The sequence below is a fragment of the Mustelus asterias genome, unplaced genomic scaffold (assembly GCF_964213995.1).
Source record: "Mustelus asterias unplaced genomic scaffold, sMusAst1.hap1.1 HAP1_SCAFFOLD_2237, whole genome shotgun sequence".
Classification (NCBI taxonomy): domain Eukaryota; kingdom Metazoa; phylum Chordata; class Chondrichthyes; order Carcharhiniformes; family Triakidae; genus Mustelus; species Mustelus asterias.
In genome coordinates, this window is record NW_027592182.1 from 27,131 (window position 1) to 44,321 (window position 17,191).

Sequence of the window (17,191 nt, forward strand, 5' to 3'; positions counted from 1 at the left end):
GCTGGGAGGGGGGTGAGTGAGCTGGGAGGGGGGTGAGTGAGCTGGGAGAGGGGTGAGTGAGCTGGGAGAGGGGTGAGTGAGCTGGGAGGGGGGTGAGTGAGCTGGGAGGGGGTGAGTGAGCTGGGAGAGGGGTGAGTGAGCTGGGAGAGGGGTGAGTGAGCTGGGAGAGGGGTGAGTGAGCTGGGAGAGGGGTGAGTGAGCTGGGAGAGGGGTGAGTGAGCTGGGAGAGGGGTGAGTGAGCTGGGAGAGGGGTGAGTGAGCTGGGAGAGGGGTGAGTGAGCTGGGAGAGGGGTGAGTGAGCTGGGAGAGGGGTGAGTGAGCTGGGAGAGGGGTGAGTGAGCTGGGAGGGGGTGAGTGAGCTGGGAGGGGGGTGAGTGAGCTGGGAGGGGGGTGAGTGAGCTGGGAGGGGGGTGAGTGAGCTGGGAGGGGGTGAGTGAGCTGGGAGAGGGGTGAGTGAGCTGGGAGAGGGGTGAGTGAGCTGGGAGAGGGGTGAGTGAGCTGGGAGAGGGGTGAGTGAGCTGGGAGAGGGGTGAGTGAGCTGGGAGAGGGGTGAGTGAGCTGGGAGAGGGGTGAGTGAGCTGGGAGAGGGGTGAGTGAGCTGGGAGAGGGGTGAGTGAGCTGGGAGAGGGGTGAGTGAGCTGGGAGAGGGGTGAGTGAGCTGGGAGAGGGGTGAGTGAGCTGGGAGAGGGGTGAGTGAGCTGGGGGGGGGTGAGTGAGCTGGGGGGGGGTGAGTGAGCTGGGGGGGGGTGAGTGAGCTGGGAGGGGGGTGAGTGAGCTGGGAGGGGGGTGAGTGAGCTGGGAGGGGGGTGAGTGAGCTGGGAGGGGGGTGAGTGAGCTGGGAGGGGGGTGAGTGAGCTGGGAGGGGGGTGAGTGAGCTGGGAGGGGGGTGAGTGAGCTGGGAGGGGGGTGAGTGAGCTGGGAGGGGGGTGAGTGAGCTGGGAGGGGGGTGAGTGAGCTGGGAGGGGGGTGAGTGAGCTGGGAGGGGGGTGAGTGAGCTGGGAGGGGGTGAGTGAGCTGGGAGGGGGTGAGGGAGAGGAAGATGAGACAATGATGGAGAGGAGTGGAACACAAGGAGAGCATCAGAGGGGAGAAGGTACCAGCCCTTCAGGAGCTGTACCCTGATGGAGGTTTTAAGATGGAAGCTCTCCACCTCTCTTTGGACCCTGTGCTGAGCTCTACGGCACTCACACTGAGTAACTGTCAACCTGCTATAGTCACCCTCAGTTACTAATGGGCAATGAATGCTGGCCCAGCCTGCGACACCCACATCCCATAAATGAATTTTAAAACACAGCAGTTGAGGGGTCAAGAACAGAGGTTGATTGTAGGAGATTTAAAGCAGACGGAGAGAAACCTATTCGCAAAGAGTGGGATTCATTCCCACGGTTAAAGGTTTAGCCTGAAACTGTGTCAACATTTGAGATTAGATTGAAGGAGGAAGATTGAAGGAAAGCGGGTTTGAAGGGATGTTGAAGCAGGGTGTGTAAATATATCTGAGACTGTTTGCCTGAGTGGAGGGTACAGGTTGACACGGATTGGATGGACAGAATGGCCATTTTCTATTATGAGTTAAATTCTTGCTTCAGTTCACTTTGATGACTTGTTAGTAACAAATGGAGGCATTAGACCAGCTTGCTCGTGCCGTTTACCCAGCTCCTTCCCCAGCTTCCTGAATTCCACCTTGAATGTCACAATGAGATTCAGTCGCAATTCAGCTGTGGAAAATCATTCCGTATCTAATGACCATTTGCACGATAACAATCTCCTTCTCTTCCTCTCAGTGACCAAAGCAATGGCCACTGCCTTTTACATCCAGAGGAACATGTTCTGGATTCTTTCTTGATCATCTAACAGATCCTTAGTCTGATTTAGTGAGTCTACTGGGAGAACAGGCTTGAGGGGTTGATGAGAATGGGGGGGGAGGGGGGGTCCCCTGCTTGAGGATCCCACTGAATATCAACCCAGTTCTAAAATGCTGGAATTTAGGCTCATTGCAGAGATCTTAACTTCCTGATTCACACTTTGTGGAAATAATCTATCACTCTTTACCCAGCCATAGCGTTAAGCATTTCTGTTGGATTTCCATATAATTGATGCATCTTAAAGAAAGCCTCCGATCTCTGGCTACACCGGGTGAGCCTTACTGAAGCTCTCACAGGAGGAAGCCATTCTGTTACACAAACAGGACGATAGAACAGCAGATTCCAATGGATTGAACTGTTTGTGTAACCCTATCCATGTGGCTACTCCCAATTAAATACGGAATGTCAATTTTCACCTGAACTGGGAGCGAGCAAACCTTTCGGCATCAAAAGAAAAACTCAACATCCTGCAAAGGTTATCAAAATCCTGTAATTCCGGAGTTAGCGCCATCACCTCTCGCAATAAGATCCACCCAAACGATGGGGGATCAGTGTCAACATGGATAGAAATCTGGAAGATTATGACCAGTGCCTCTGTCACCTCCACTCTCACTTCCTTCAATAACCTTCAATGCAACTCCTCTGAACATAAAACATAGAACCCTACAGTGCAGGAGGAGGCCATTTGGCCCATCGAGTCTGCACCGACCACAATCACACCCTAACCGCATAACGCCAGGCATTTACCCTAGCTAGTGCCCCTGACACTAAGGGGCAATTTATCACGGCCTAACCTGCACATCTTTGGACTGTGGGAGGAAACTGGAGCACCCGGAGGAAACCCACACAGACATGGGGAGAACGTGCTGACTCCACACAGACAGTGACCCAAGCCGGGAATCGAACCCGGGTCCCCGGGGGGGGGGGGGGGGGGTGTGAGGCAGCAGCGCTAACCACTGTGCCAAAATTTGCATTTATTCATTCGTGTGATATGGGTGTCATTGACAAAACCAGCATTTATCGGCAGAGCCGATTCCCTTTCTGAAAGGACGTCAGTGACATTAGTTGTTTCTATAAAACAATCCAATAGTTTCCTTCGCTGAGATTACGGATTTATTTAATCAAATCTAATTTCTCCAGTTGCCTGGTGTGACCGGAACTAGTCCATTAACATAATCACGATGCTCTCAAACCTCTTTGCCACCCTTTGGGTAGAAGGTATAACTGTAGTTAAATATGAAAGCAGCTTCAGAACATTGTTGTGGTTTAAGTGATGGTTAATCTGTGCAACTGCCGCACTCCCAGTCACCACCAGAGAACTTCCACTTTCACACCAGAACCACCAGCAGATCTGGGCACACATTGCCACCTGCTGGAATCTAGCTCAAATTGCAACATCAGCTCTCCTAGCAACATCTCAGTGTCAGAACATCAGAAATAGGAGCAGGAGTTGGCCAGTCAGCTCCTTCAGCCTGCTTCAACAAGATCATGGTTAATCTGATTGTGCTTCAACTCCACTTTACTGCTCACTGTGCATACTGCTCCAATACAAGCACTTATGGGGCAGGAATTATATTCACTTCCTGAAAATATTGTTGCAGATTAGACAAAGGAAATCTATATATGATTAATTTTAATTGATAAGTTGCATCATAAGTTACTTGGTGCAGTGATTAAGATCAATGGTGTTAAAGGTAAAGTGGTAGCAATGGCTGAAGGAAGGAAGGAAATGAATGTTCTGTTCAACTCAAAAAAAAAGTCATATTGAGTGCAAGAAAAGATTGGCTGAGGGACGCAGACTGGAGAGTAGAACTGGAGGAGGACAGTTATAAAAAATGGGAAAAGGGATGATGGGTTATATATATCAGGTGCTAAATACAGAGACAAGAAGCTGCCTCACAACATTGTGAGGTCACAGTTGCATTTTTGGAAACTTGGTTCAAAAAAGGATGTGAGAACTGCAGAACAAGTTTGAAGAATTGAATGACTGTGTAGCAGGGTTGAGGGGCAGAATGGCCTCCTGTGTCTGTGTGATAGGTTCGAGGGGCAGAATGGCCTCCTGTGCCTGTGTGACAGATTTGAGGGGCTGAATGGCCTCTTCCTTTAACAGCTGCAGGAAGGCTTACTAGGTGTTGCCAGAAATGGGAGGCTTTGGTTAAAATGCAAGAGTTACAAGGAGATTGAACTAAAGTGCTTAAGGTGATGACTGGGTTTGAGAGAGTGAATAGTGATTGATTATTTCCACTCTGAGTGGATCAGGAAGTCAGGATCTCTGCAGTAAGATGAGCTTCTTGTTGTGACAATCGCAATGTGACATTCAGGGGGAAGTTAGATAACCACTTGAAGAAAAACATGTGGAAGAATGTGGAATGAGCCATGAAGAGGCATCAGCTGAAGTAGGTGAACGAGAACCAGCCCAGGCACGATGGAGAAATCTGTCACCAACAAATCATCAAACTGAACTGAAGCAGGAGTTATACACACCACGGAAATGGCCATTTGGTCCATCCAATCTGTGTCACCCTTTACCCTCCTCACAGGCAAACAGTCTCAATCAAATTTATCACCACGTTCCACCATCCCTTCAAAGCCTCTTTCCTTCAATCCCATCCAACTTTAGTTGAATATGTATATCTTTCAGATCATTAAGTATGAAATAAGCCCTTATGTCTGATGGATCATACAAAAACTGTACCATCCGCAACTTCATTTATTCAGCTTCCCAGTGGCACTGATTTGCTGGAGCCGGGGTCGCGGGGGGGGGTGGGGGGTCACGGGGGGGGGGGGTGGGTGGGGGGGTGGGGGGGGGGTGGCGGTGGATGGTGACATTTGACCATCTCTGGCTGCGATTTGTCTGCTGACCTGAAGTTCTTTTCTATCTGTCAGCTTATCTCTCTTTCAAAAAATCTGGAATGCAAAGTCTACAATGACCATGAAACCATTGCTGGTTGTGGTGAAAACCCACCAGGTTCACCAATACTATTCACCTGCTCTGGCCTACATGTGATTCCAGACCCACAGCAATGTGGTCGACTCTTAAACAAAAACAGAAAATGCTGCAGAGTCTCAGCAGGTGGGACAGCACCTGTGGAGAGAGAATAGAACCAATGTAGAGTCGGGATTACCCGTTATCAGAGTTCTGATCAAGACTTGAAATATTGGCTTTATTCTCTCTCCACATTCGCTGTCAGACCTGCTGAGTTTCTCCAGCATTTTCTGTTTTTGTTTCAGATTCCAGCATCCAAAATATTTAGCCTTTATCTTAGTGGTTGATTCTTAAATGGCCTAGCAAGCCACCCAGTCCAAGGCTCAGCCAGAAACAACCGCATTCCTTTGACAAGGTACTGCATGGTATGAAGTTGCATAAGATTAAATCTCACAGGATCCAGGGTGAAGTAGTCAATTGGATACAAAATTGACTTTATGACAGAAGACAGAGTGTGGTTATAGAGGATTGTTTTTCAAACTGGAGGCCTGTGACCAGCGGCATGCCTTAGGGATCAGTGCTGAGTCCACTGTTATTTGTCATTTATATTAATGATTTGGATGAGAATTTAGGAGGCATGGTTAGTAAGTTTGCAGATGACACAAAGATTGGTGGCACAGTGGACACTGAAGAAGGTTATCTAGGATTGCAACAGGATCTTGATCAATTGGGCCAGTGGGCTGACGAATGGCAGATGGAGTTTAATTTAGACAAATGCCGAGGTGATGCATTTTGGTAGATTGAACCAGGGCAGGACTTACTCAGTTAATGGTAGGGCACTGGGGAGAGTTACAGAACAAAGAGATCTAGGGGTACATGTTCATAGCTCCTTGAAAGTGGAGTCACAGGTGGACAGAGTGGTGAAGAAGGCATTCGGCATGCTTGGTTTCATTGGTCAGAACATTGAATACAGGGATTGGGACGTCTTGTTGAAGTTGTACAAAACATTGGTAAGGCCACACTTGGAATACTGTGTACAGTCCTGGTCACCCTATAATAGAAAGGATATTATTAAACTAGAAAGAGTGCGGAAAAGATTTACTAGGATGCTACGGGACTTGATGAGTTATAAAGAGAGGCTGAATAGACTGGGACATTTTTCCCCTGGAGCGTAGAAGGCTTAGGGGTGATCTTATAGAGGTTTATAAAATATGGGGAATATAGAAGTTGGATAGTCAATATCTTTTCCCAAAGGTAGGGGAGTCTAAAACCAGAGGGCATAGGTTTAAGGTGAGAGGGGAGAGATACAAAAGTGTCCAGAGGGGCAATTGTTTCACACAGAGGGTGGTGAGTGTCTGGAACAAGCTGCCAGAGGTAGTAGTAGAGGTGGTACAATTTTGTTTTTTAAAAAGCATTTAGACAGTTACATGGGTAAGATGGGTACAGAGGGCTATGGGCCAAATGTGGGCAATTGGGACTAGCTTAATGATAATAACTGGGTGGCATGGACAAGTTGGGCCAAAGGGCCTGTTTCCATGCTGTAAACCTCTATCACTCGATGAAATAATAAAAAGACAATAGTTGAAAAATCTCCCTGATAACCAATGACAGTTCAGTAAATTCACTCTGCCATTAGCTGAGCATAATCACCTAGAAAGGAATAATTTGATTAAGGATAGTCAGCACGGTTTTGTGAAGGGTAGGTCGTGCCTCACAAACCTTATTGAGTTCTTTGAGAAGGTGACCAAAGAGGTGGATGAGGGTAAAGCGGTTGATGTGGTGTATATGGATTTCAGCAAAGCGTTTGATAAGGTTCCCCATGGTAAGCTTTTGCAGAAAATACGGACACATGGGATTGAGGGTGATTTAGTGGTGTGGATCAGGAATTGGCTCACTGTAAGAAAACAGAGGGTCGTGGTTGATGGGAAATATTCATCCTGGAGTTCAGTTACTAGTGGTGTACCGCAAGGATCTGTTTTGGGGCCACTGCTGTTTGTCATTTTTATTAATGACCTGGATGAGGGCGTGGAAGGATGGATTAGTAAATTTGCGGATGACACTAAAGTCGGTGGAGTTGTAGACAGTGCGGAGGGAAGTGGCAGGTTACAGAGGGACATAGATAAGCTGCAGAGCTGGGCTGAGAGGTGGCAAATGGAGTTTAATGTGGAAAAGTGTGAGGTGATTCACTTTGGAAGGAGTAACAGGAATACAGAGTACTGGGCTAATGGTAAGATACTTGGCAGTGTGGATGAACAGAGGGATCTGGGTGTCCATGTGCATAGATCCCTGAAAGTTGGCACCCAGGTTGATAGGGTTGTTAAGAAGGCGTACGGTGTGTTAGCTTTTATTGGTAGAGGGATTGAGTTTCGGAGCCAGGAGGTCATGCTGCAACTGTACAAAACTCTGGTGCGGCCGCATTTGGAGTATTGTGTACAGTTCTGGTTGCCGTATTATAGGAAAGATGTGGAAGTGTTGGAAAGGGTGCAGAGGAGATTTACCAGGATGTTGCCGGGTATGGTGGGAAAATCGTATGAGCAAAGGCTGAGGGGCTTGAGGTTGTTATCGTTAGAGAGAAGAAGGTTAAGAGGTGACTTAATAGAGGCATACAAGATGATCAGAGGATTAGATAGGGTGGATAGTGAGAGCCTTTTTCCTCAGATGGTGATGGCTAGCACGAGGGGACATAGCTTTAAATTGAGGGGTGAGAGATATAGGACAGATGTTAGAGGTAGGTTCTTTACTCAGAGAGTAGTAAGGGCGTGGAATGCCCTGCCTGCAGCAGTAGTGGACTCATCAACATTAAGAGCATTCAAATGGTTATTGGATAAACATATGGATGATATTGGAATAGTGTAGATTAGAGGGGCTTTAGATTGGTTCCACTGGTCGGCGCAACATCGAGGGCCGAAGGGCCTGTACTGCGCTGTAATGTTCTATGTTCTATAAGGTTTCTTCCTTCACCTGAGCTCAGTTCCCTGCTTTCAGCTGCGGTGCCTTACGGAAACTGGCTTCCTCCACCCCTCGGCCGAAGAGGGCAGTGGGCAGCCAGGGTTGTGCTCCTGATAACATCCTAGTGACCCATGTCCCTGACACTCACCGTGTGTGACGGATGGTGTTTGTCTGAAATCACCATATTGCCCGAGACCCTTCAAAAGACAGATAAGCTGACAGGTAGAAAAGAACTCCAGGTCACCAGACAGGACACTAGGATGTTTGTTCCACTTGTAGCATCGCCAGGGAATGAGATGAATATTATACTGAGGCTGTGTGTGATTCATACACCATTGAAAATATTGGTCAGTCTCGGTGAGATTTGAGCTCTCAGTGATTGGGAAAACATGTCCAGGAAATGTGCTTTACTGAGAAACCCTTTGATGGTAAAGAATCATGGGATGAAAAGCGGTTTTGAATGAGTCCTTAGCGAGGAGACGGAAGATGCCAGAGGTTGAGTCACATCGCTGGCTGCCTCTCTGCATTCTCTCCATTGTCACGTGCTAGCAAGCTTTCTTGATGTGTCCGTTGTTGTGTAAAGAGAGTCTGCTCCTCTCGCTCCATGTCTTGTATTTGTGATAACTCTTCCTCCAAGCAAACCTGCCAATATTCAGCATGAACATCCAGGACACTGTATACATGGCAGCTCCTGCCAGCTTCACAATAGGGAGAGGCACAGGGGAGGATAATTCACAATACAGCAGCCTGCCTCCAACCCCGATCCGCACACCAAAAAACAACAGCACAAACAGCAAATCGACGACATCTCCCAGCCAAGAGTGGTAATAGCCAGATTCTCGGAGAAACCAGCGCGTCTGGAGGAATGGATTGGTCACCTCACTGCCAAAGATAACGGCGTTGACTTCAACAGCTGAGCGTTCCAAGGTCAGCACCATGACAATGCCCAGGATGCTGAGGCTGTGGTGAGCAAGCATCACTAAACCCTCCGTTTGGAAATAGATACACCAACACATATCAAAAATAAAATAGCCCAGTGACAGACACAGCACCTGGATCTGAAGCTCTGTGTTAGGAGAGCCTGAAAAATAAACAAATTGCATTGAACTTTTATAACTTTGGATTTCCACCTGAAAAACCTTCCCCCAGCTCAAAGGCAGTATTTCAAACATTCACAATGGCAGCACCACAGATTTTCCTTGGTATTAAACCACTTTGGAACAAACTAAAAACACAATACAAAGATCAAAATACTGCAGATCTTGCGAAACTGAATAAAAACAGAAAATGCTGGAAATACTCAAAGGTCGGACAGTAAACCCGTGGCGAGAAGCGGAGTTATTAATGGGCCTGATTCTCTGCTGCCTTTAGCTGACACCGGGATTGCTGCTGCCCAGCCAATCGGTCATTAGGACAGAAACAGGATTGTTGCTGGGAGCCAGACCCTGCCTGAACTGGCCCTGATCAGGGTCCCAGCCGGAGGAGCCGGGAACACGATGAATACCAATTAAATATCACTTCCGTGTCATTAACAGGTTTGTGGTCGGCAGCCCCAGCCTCCCAATATACCCCCCCCTCCCCCCCACCGCCACAGTGTGAGGTCCCCCCCCTCCCCCGCACTGCCACAGTGCGAGGTCCCCCCCCACCCCCCCTCAACCGCCACAGTGTGAGGTCCCCCTCCACCCCCCCCCCACCGCCACAGTGTGAGGTCCCCCCCCCCACCGCCACAGTGTGAGGTCCCCCCCCACCCCCCCCTCAACCGCCACAGTGCGAGGTCCCCCCCACCCCCTCCCCACCGCCACAGTGCGAGGTCCCCCCCCACCCCCCCCTCAACCGCCACAGTGTGAGGTCCCCCCCACCCCCCCCACTGCCACAGTGCGAGGTCCCCCCCCCAACCGCCACAGTGCAATGTCCCCCCCCTCCCCAACCACCACAGTGCGAGGTCCCCCCCCCTCCCCAACCGCCACAGTGCGAGGTCCCCCCCCTCCCCAACCGCCACAGTGCGAGGTCCCCCCCCCTCCCCAACCGCCACAGTGCGAGGTCCCCCCCCCTCCCCAACCGCCACAGTGCGAGGTCCCCCCCCCTCCCCAACCGCCACAGTGCGAGGTCCCCCCCCCTCCCCAACCGCCACAGTGCGAGGTCCCCCCCCTCCCCAACCGCCACAGTGCGAGGTCCCCCCCCTCCCCAACCGCCACAGTGCGAGGTCCCCCCCCCTCCCCAACCACCACAGTGCGAGGTCCCCCCCCTCCCCAACCGCCACAGTGCGAGGTCCAGTGGGATCTGGTACAGATCCTGACAAGCGTGACTTGGAACCTTGGACACCAATGGGGGAGCAAGGAGGTACCCATGTGCCCCACTGCCACTGCCAGACTGCAGATAGAGTGTCCCCCAAGGAACCTGGGGGTTGGGTAGGCTCGGGCAGGGGAACAGGGTTGACTTCAGGACTTTCCTTCCAGGATCTCTGGACTACTCCCAGTGCCACAAGCTAGTGAGGCTAGGAACAGGGAGACTGCACAGCTGAACGCGTGGCTAAAGGACTGGTGCAGGAGGGAGGGTTTCGAATTTGTGGATCACTGGGAAGTCTTCAAGAGAGGATGGCACCTGTACAAGAAGGACGGGTTACACCTAAACTGGAGGGGTATGAATATCCTAGCTGGGAGTTTTGCGAGTGTGGTTCGGGTGGGTTTAAACTAATGTGGCAGGGGGGTGGGGATCAGAACAACAGGTCAATAAGCACAGAGGCTGGGGACGGGGTTGGGGCCAAGACAAGGCTATCTAAGAGGAAGAGCATTCTGGGGGAGGATGACCTCAGTGGGCCTGGAGGTCTGGAGTGCATCTGCTTCAATGCAAGGAGCGTCACGGGCAAGACAGACGAGCTTAGAGCCTTAATGCTTGCGCGGAACTTGGATGTGGTTGCAGTGCCGGAGACTTGGTTAAAAGAAGGACAGGACTGGCAGCTGAATATTCCGGGGTATAAGTGTTTTAGGCGAGACAGAGGAGAGGCGAGGAGAGGTGGGGGAGTAGCAATGCTGGTTAGGGAGCAAATTACAGCGGTACAGAGGGTGGACAATATGGAAGGGTCAGGTAATGAGTCACTGTGGGTGGAGCTCAGAAACAGGAAGGGCGCAGTCACTATGCTGGGGGTATACTACAGGCCTCCCAACAGCCCACGGGAAGTTGAGGAACGGATATGTAAGGAGATTCTGGACAGGTGCAGATAAAATAGGGTTGTTGTAGTGGGAGACTTTAATTTCCCTTGTATAGACTGGAAATCGCTTAGGGCTGAGGGCCTGGACGGGGAAGAATTTATAAAATGCGTACAGGAAGGTTCTTTGGAACAATATGTTGATAGTCCAACTAGAGAGGGGGCTATACTGGACCTAGTACTGGGGAATGAGCCCGGTCAGGTCATCAAAGTTGCATTTGGAGAACATGTGGCAAATAGTGACCACAATTCTGTAAACTTTAGGATAGTGATGGAAAAAGATGAGTGTTGTCCTATGGGTAAGGTGCTAAATTGGGGGAAGGCTAACTACAGCCGGATCAGGCAGGATTTGGTGGCTGTTGATTGGGAGAGGCTGTTCGAGGGTAAATCCACATCTGGCATGTGGGAGTCTTTTAAGGAGCAGTTGATAGGACTGCAGGATAGGCATGTGCCTGTAAAGAGGAAGGATAGGAAAGGTAGGATTCGAGAGCCGTGGATAACCAGTGAAATTGTGGGTCTAATCAAAAAGAAAAAAGAGGCATACATGAGGTCCAGGCAGCTAAAAACAGATGGAGCACTGGAGGAATACAGAGAAAGTAGAAAAGAACTCAAACAGGGACTTAGAAGGGCAAAAAGGGGTCACGAAATGTCCTTGGCAGACAGGATTAAGGAGAATCCTAAGGCATTTTATACATATGTTAGGAACAAGAGGGTTGTGAGGGAAAGAATCGGACCTCTCAGGGACAAAGGAGGGGAAGTATGCTGAGAACCAAAGGAAGTAGGTGAGATCCTAAACGAGTACTTTGCATCAGTATTCACAAAGGAGAGGGACATGTTGACTGGTATTGTCTCAGAGAGATGTGTTGACCCGTTAGAAAAAAATCTCAATTACAAGGGAGGAAGTGTTAGGTTTTTTAGGAAACATTAAGACAGACAAATCCCCAGGGCCGGATGGCATCTATCCTAGACTCCTCAGGGAGGCGAGAGATGTAATTGCTGGGCCTCTAACAGAAATCTTTGTCTCTTCACTGGACACAGATGAGGTCCCAGAGGATTGGAGGATAGCAAATGTGGTCCTGTTCTTTAAGAAGGGTAGCAAGGATAACCCGGGTAATTATAGGCCGGTGAGCTTGACATCCGTGGGAGGGAAATTGTTGGAGAAGATTCTTAGAGACAGGATATATGCGCATTTAGAACTGAATAATCTCATTAGCGATAGACAGCATGGTTTTGTATGAGGGAGGTCATGCCTCACAAATTTGGTTGAGTTATTTGAGGAGGTGACAAAAACGATTGACGAGGGAAGGGCCGTGGATGTCGTCTATATGGATTTTAGTAAAGCGTTTGACAAGGTCCCTCATGGCAGGCTGGTGCAAAAGGTTAAATCTCACGGGATAAAAGGTGAGCTAGCTAGATGGGTGGAGAACTGGCTTAGCCATAGAAGACAGAGGGTAGCAGTGGAGGGGTCTTTTTCCGGTTGGAGGTCTGTGACTAGTGGTGTTCCGCAGGGCTCTGTACTGGGACCTCTGCTGTTTGTGATATATATGAATGATTTGGAAGAAGATGTAACTGGTGTGATCAGTAAGTTTGCGGACAACACGAAGATTGCTGGAGTTGCGGATAGTGATGAACATTGTCAGAGAATACAGCAGGATATAGATAGGCTGGAACATTGGGCGGAGAAATGGCAGATGGAATTTAATCCAGATAAATGCGAAGTGATGCATTTCAGTAGATCTAATGTAAGGGGGAGCTATACAATAAATGGCAGAACCATCAGGAGTATAGACACACAGAGGGACCTGGGTGTACAAGTCCACAGATCCTTAAAGGTGGCAGCACAGGTGGAGAAGGTGGTGAAGAAGGCATATGGCATGCTTGCCTTTATTGGACGGGGCATAGAATATTAAAGTTGGCACATGATGTTGCAGCTGTATAGAACGCTGGTTAGGCCACATTTGGAATACTGCGTCCAGTTCTGGTCGCCACACTACCAGAAGGACGTGGAGGCTTTGGAGAGAGTACAGAGAAGGTTTACCAGGATGTTGCCTGGTATGGAGGGTCTTAGCTATGAGGAGAGATTGGGTAAACTGGGGTTGTTCTCTCTGGAAAGACGGGAGAATGAGGGGTGACCTAATAGAGGTGTATAAAATTATGAAGGGCATAGATAGGGTGAACAGTGGGAAGCTTTTCCCCAGGTCGGAGGTGACGAACACAAGGGCTCACGGGTTCAAGGTGAGGGGGGCAAGGTTCAACACAGATGTCAGGGGGACATAATTTACACAGAGGGTGGTGGGCGCCTGGAATGCACTGCCAAGCAAGGTGATTGGGGTGGACACGCTGGGATCGTTTAAGACTTATCTAGATAGCCACATGAACAGACTGGGAATAGAGGGATACAAAAGAATGGTCTAGTTGGGCACATGAGTGGCGCAGGCTTGGAGGGCCGAAGGGCCTGTTCCTGTGCTGCATTGTTCTTTGTTTCTTTGATGGGGGCCTCGTGGTTGGACTGCTCCTTCCAGCCCTGGGAAAAATGGAGATCACTCTCAGCATGGTGACCTCAAGCAGCTTTCAGTTCAAAATCTCCATTCCTGTGCACTGTGAAACTTTGAAGTGCCTGGTCACTTTAATATTCATGCCTCCTGGACACCTGGAAGCCATTAAAATCACAGCAGCACTCCATTCAACAGAAGGGATTCCCTTGCTCTCTCTCAGAAGGCCTAGGTATGAGCAGATCCCTTTGAAATCCTCAGACTGACAGGAGATATCAGTTTCATGAAGGGGATTTCCTTTTGTAGCCTTGGTGTGCTGTAGGTACAGCCTGTTCACTTTGAACAGCTCTGATTGACAGCTCCAGGACAGATCAAACAGTTCACTGTTGACAAAGTTCAGTAAGCCTCAGCCCAATTATTTTAACACTACGTTTTTTCTAGTTTCTAAGCCTTCCTAGAAAGCTCAAATGCTTTGAAAAGCTCGTTTACATTCAATTTCATGCTGCAGTACCTTTAAATAGCATATTGATTGACAGGTCCAGGCTATTAAACAGTAGATAGGAGGTTTGTTTGTTTTTGTTTCCCTTCAAGGTTGAATACATCTCAAAGTACATCCTCTTTTCTGACCACAGTGTTTATAAATAGGCTTGTTTTGATTGACAGGTCCAGGCTATTTCACAGCAGACAGAAGCTTTGAATTCTTCTTTTCTAACTGCAGTGTTTATAAACATTTTTGTTCTTAATTGCAGCGTTTATAAACAGGCTTGTTCATTGATCTGAAGACCTTGGCTGAATTGTTTTTTCACAGTGAGTCTTCTTCAACCACTCATGCTGCAATAGCATTCCTGCACTGCAAGCAGTTTTCAGCTATCACTGCACTGGCAGGATGCCAGGAGGCAGTGCAGTCTGGCACTGCCAAGGGGGGGTGCCATTTGCTGCCCCCATGCTGGAGTGTTTGCCTGTTGGGGTGGGGGGGTCAGGCCTCTGACTGAGGGGAGGGGTGGTTGGGTCACCCTCACATCTGTGTGGGATGGGGGTGACCCAAACATTTAGTGGGGAGGGGGATTGAATTTGCCCTCCATATTGGGAAGGATTGGAGGGTTGCTCCCCGTGTGTGTGGATTGCTATCTCTGTGGGGGTAGGGCCTAGCACTGCCCTTTAACAAGGTGCCCCCATTCCTGTGAGGCCAGGCTGGCCGCTGTGCTTTACGTTACGTAGAGATTCACATTGTAAAGGTAGCTGAATTCTACCTCTCAGTGCCAGTGGGAAGACTCCGGTTTTCACGCTGACGGCAGCACTTTGTCTTTATTCGGCCAATGTTTCAGGTCAATGGCTTTTCATTGGAACTGTCTGAACAGTCTGAGAAATACCAACGTGTTGTCAGTAACCTTTTGAGAAGTGGGATTGCTTTGAACCCAATATAACTAAACTAAGTGAGTCCTGCAAGCTTGTGGAATGAAGGATTGAAGAGCATCAGTATGAAGAGGAGAAGCTGGACGCTGCAGTGATAACATCAGATCCCTCAGACACAGCGATGAAGGTCAGATTAATCGCCATGAGGGGAAAAGAGGGAGAGCCATCTGAGATAGCTCCAAAACCTCGTTCCTGTTGCACACTGACCCAACACTGCCTGTCCCTGACCTCTGACCATTCCGTCTTTAAAAGATTTAACCAAGAGAGAAACAGGAGGAAGTTAGGAGAAAATCTCACCCTGGAATAAATAAATGCACAAATCCCAGCCTAAGGTGTTGTGTGTTAAACATGAGCAGGAGAGAGGCAATGAGAATGATAAATAGCATTGGCAATGATGGAGTGTTTATCCCATCAAATGGGGATCAGGCCTGAGAGCTTGTTTCCATTGGGCAAGATCAGAATCGGTGATGATGGTGTTACGCACACCAAGGGCCGCAGGATGCAAAGTGCATGAGTTATGCACTGGAGGCTGGCCCAGCTACTTATCAGCTGCTGCTCTCTGCACTGCAAAGTCCAACACTTCAAGCAAAATGTATACATAAGAACATAAGAAATAGGAGCAGGAGTAGGCCATCCAGCCCCTCGAGCCTGCCCCGCCATTCAACAAGATCATGGCTGATCTGAAGTGAATCAGTTCCACTTACCCACCTGATCCCTATAACCCCTAATTCCCTTACCGATCAGGAATCCATCTATCCCTGATTTAAACATATTCAACGAGGTAGCCTCCACCACTTCAGTGGGCAGAGAATTCCAGAGATTCACCACCCTCTGAGAGAAGAAGTTCCTCCTCAACTCTGTCCTAAACTGACCCCCCTTTATTTTGAGGCTGTGCCCTCTAGTTCTAGCTTCCTTTCTAAGTGGAAAGAATCTCTCCACCTCTACCCTATCCAGCCCCTTCATTATCTTATAGGTCTCTATAAGATCCCCCCTCAGCCTTCTAAACTCCAACGAGTACAAACCTAATCTGCTCAGTCTCTCCTCATAATCAACACCCCTCCATCTCCAATATCAACCTGGTGAACCTTCTCTGCACTCCCTCCAAGGCCAATATATCCTTTCGCAAGTAAGGGGACCAAAACTGCACACAGTATTCCAGCTGCGGCCTCACCAATGCCCTGTACAGATGCAGCAAGACTTCTCTGCTTTTATATTCCATCCCCCTCGTGATAAATGCCAACATCCCATTTGCCTTCTTGATTACCTGTTGTACTTGCAGACTGAGTTTTTGCGTCTCATGCACAAGGACCCCCAGGTCCCTTTGCACAGTAGCATGTTGTAATTTTTTTCCATTTAAATAATAATCCAATTTGCTATTATTTCTTCCAAGTGAATAACCTCGCATTTGTCAATGTTATACTCCATCTGCCAGATCCTCACCCACTCACTCAGCCTATTCAAATCTCTCTGCAGACCTTCCGCTTCCTCCACGCAATTCACTTTCCCACTTATCTTCGTGTCGTCACCCCACACTCAGTCCCCTCCTCCAGATCATCTATGTAAATAGTAAACAGTTGAGGCCCCAGTACCGATCCCTGCGGCACGCCACTAGTCACCATCTGCCAACCAGAAAAGCACCCATTTATTCCAACTCTCTGCTTCCTGTTGGATAGCCAATCCACGCTAACACCCTACCCCCAACTCCGTGTGACCCAATCGTCTGCAGCAACCTTTTGTGAGGCACCTTATCAAACGCCTTTTGGAAATCCAAAAACACCGCATCCACCGGTTCCCCTCCGTCAACCGCACTAGTCACATCTTCATAAAAATCCAACAAGTTCGTCAAACACGACTTTCCTCTCGTGAATCCATGCGGCGTCTGCTTAATCGAACCATTCTTATCCAGATGGCCTGCTATTTCTTCTTTAATGATGGATTCCAGCATTTTCCCAACTACAGACGTTAAGCTAACCGGCCTGTAGTTACCCGCCTTTTGTCTACTTCCTTTTTTAAACAGTGGCGTAACAGTAGCCGTTTTCCAATCAGCTGGCACTACCCCAGAGTCCAGTGAATTTTGATAAATAACCACTAACGCATCCGCTATTACCTCTGACATTTCTTTCAGTACCCTGGGATGCATTCCATCCGGGCCCGGGGACTTGTCCACCTTCAGTCCCGTTAGTCTACCAAGCACAGCCTCCCTGGTAACATTAATTGTATTGAGAACCTCTCCTCCTACCAACACTCGATCGTTAATATTCGGTAAACTATTTGTGTCTTCCACCGTGAAGACCGACACAAAAAACCTATTTAAAGTCTCAGCCATTTCCTCATTTTCCACTAT

The 17,191-nt window shown here is 48.9% G+C and overlaps 1 protein-coding gene across 4 annotated transcripts in view; it reads right to left on the reverse strand.

The window, feature by feature from the left end:
• tlcd5b (TLC domain containing 5b) overlaps positions 1–17,191 on the reverse strand; it is a 47,282-nt gene that overhangs the window by 13,000 nt on the left and 17,091 nt on the right. For 2 of the 4 annotated variants that reach the window (XM_078207356.1, XM_078207353.1), the window contains one exon: positions 8,147–8,818. In XM_078207356.1, the coding sequence (XP_078063482.1) occupies positions 8,283–8,818 (536 nt within the window). In that variant the 3' untranslated portion in view covers positions 8,147–8,282. Of the gene's footprint in view, positions 1–7,885; positions 8,819–17,191 lie in introns of those variants that run through there. The other 2 variants (XR_013496987.1, XM_078207352.1) reach the window with 2 other exon arrangements.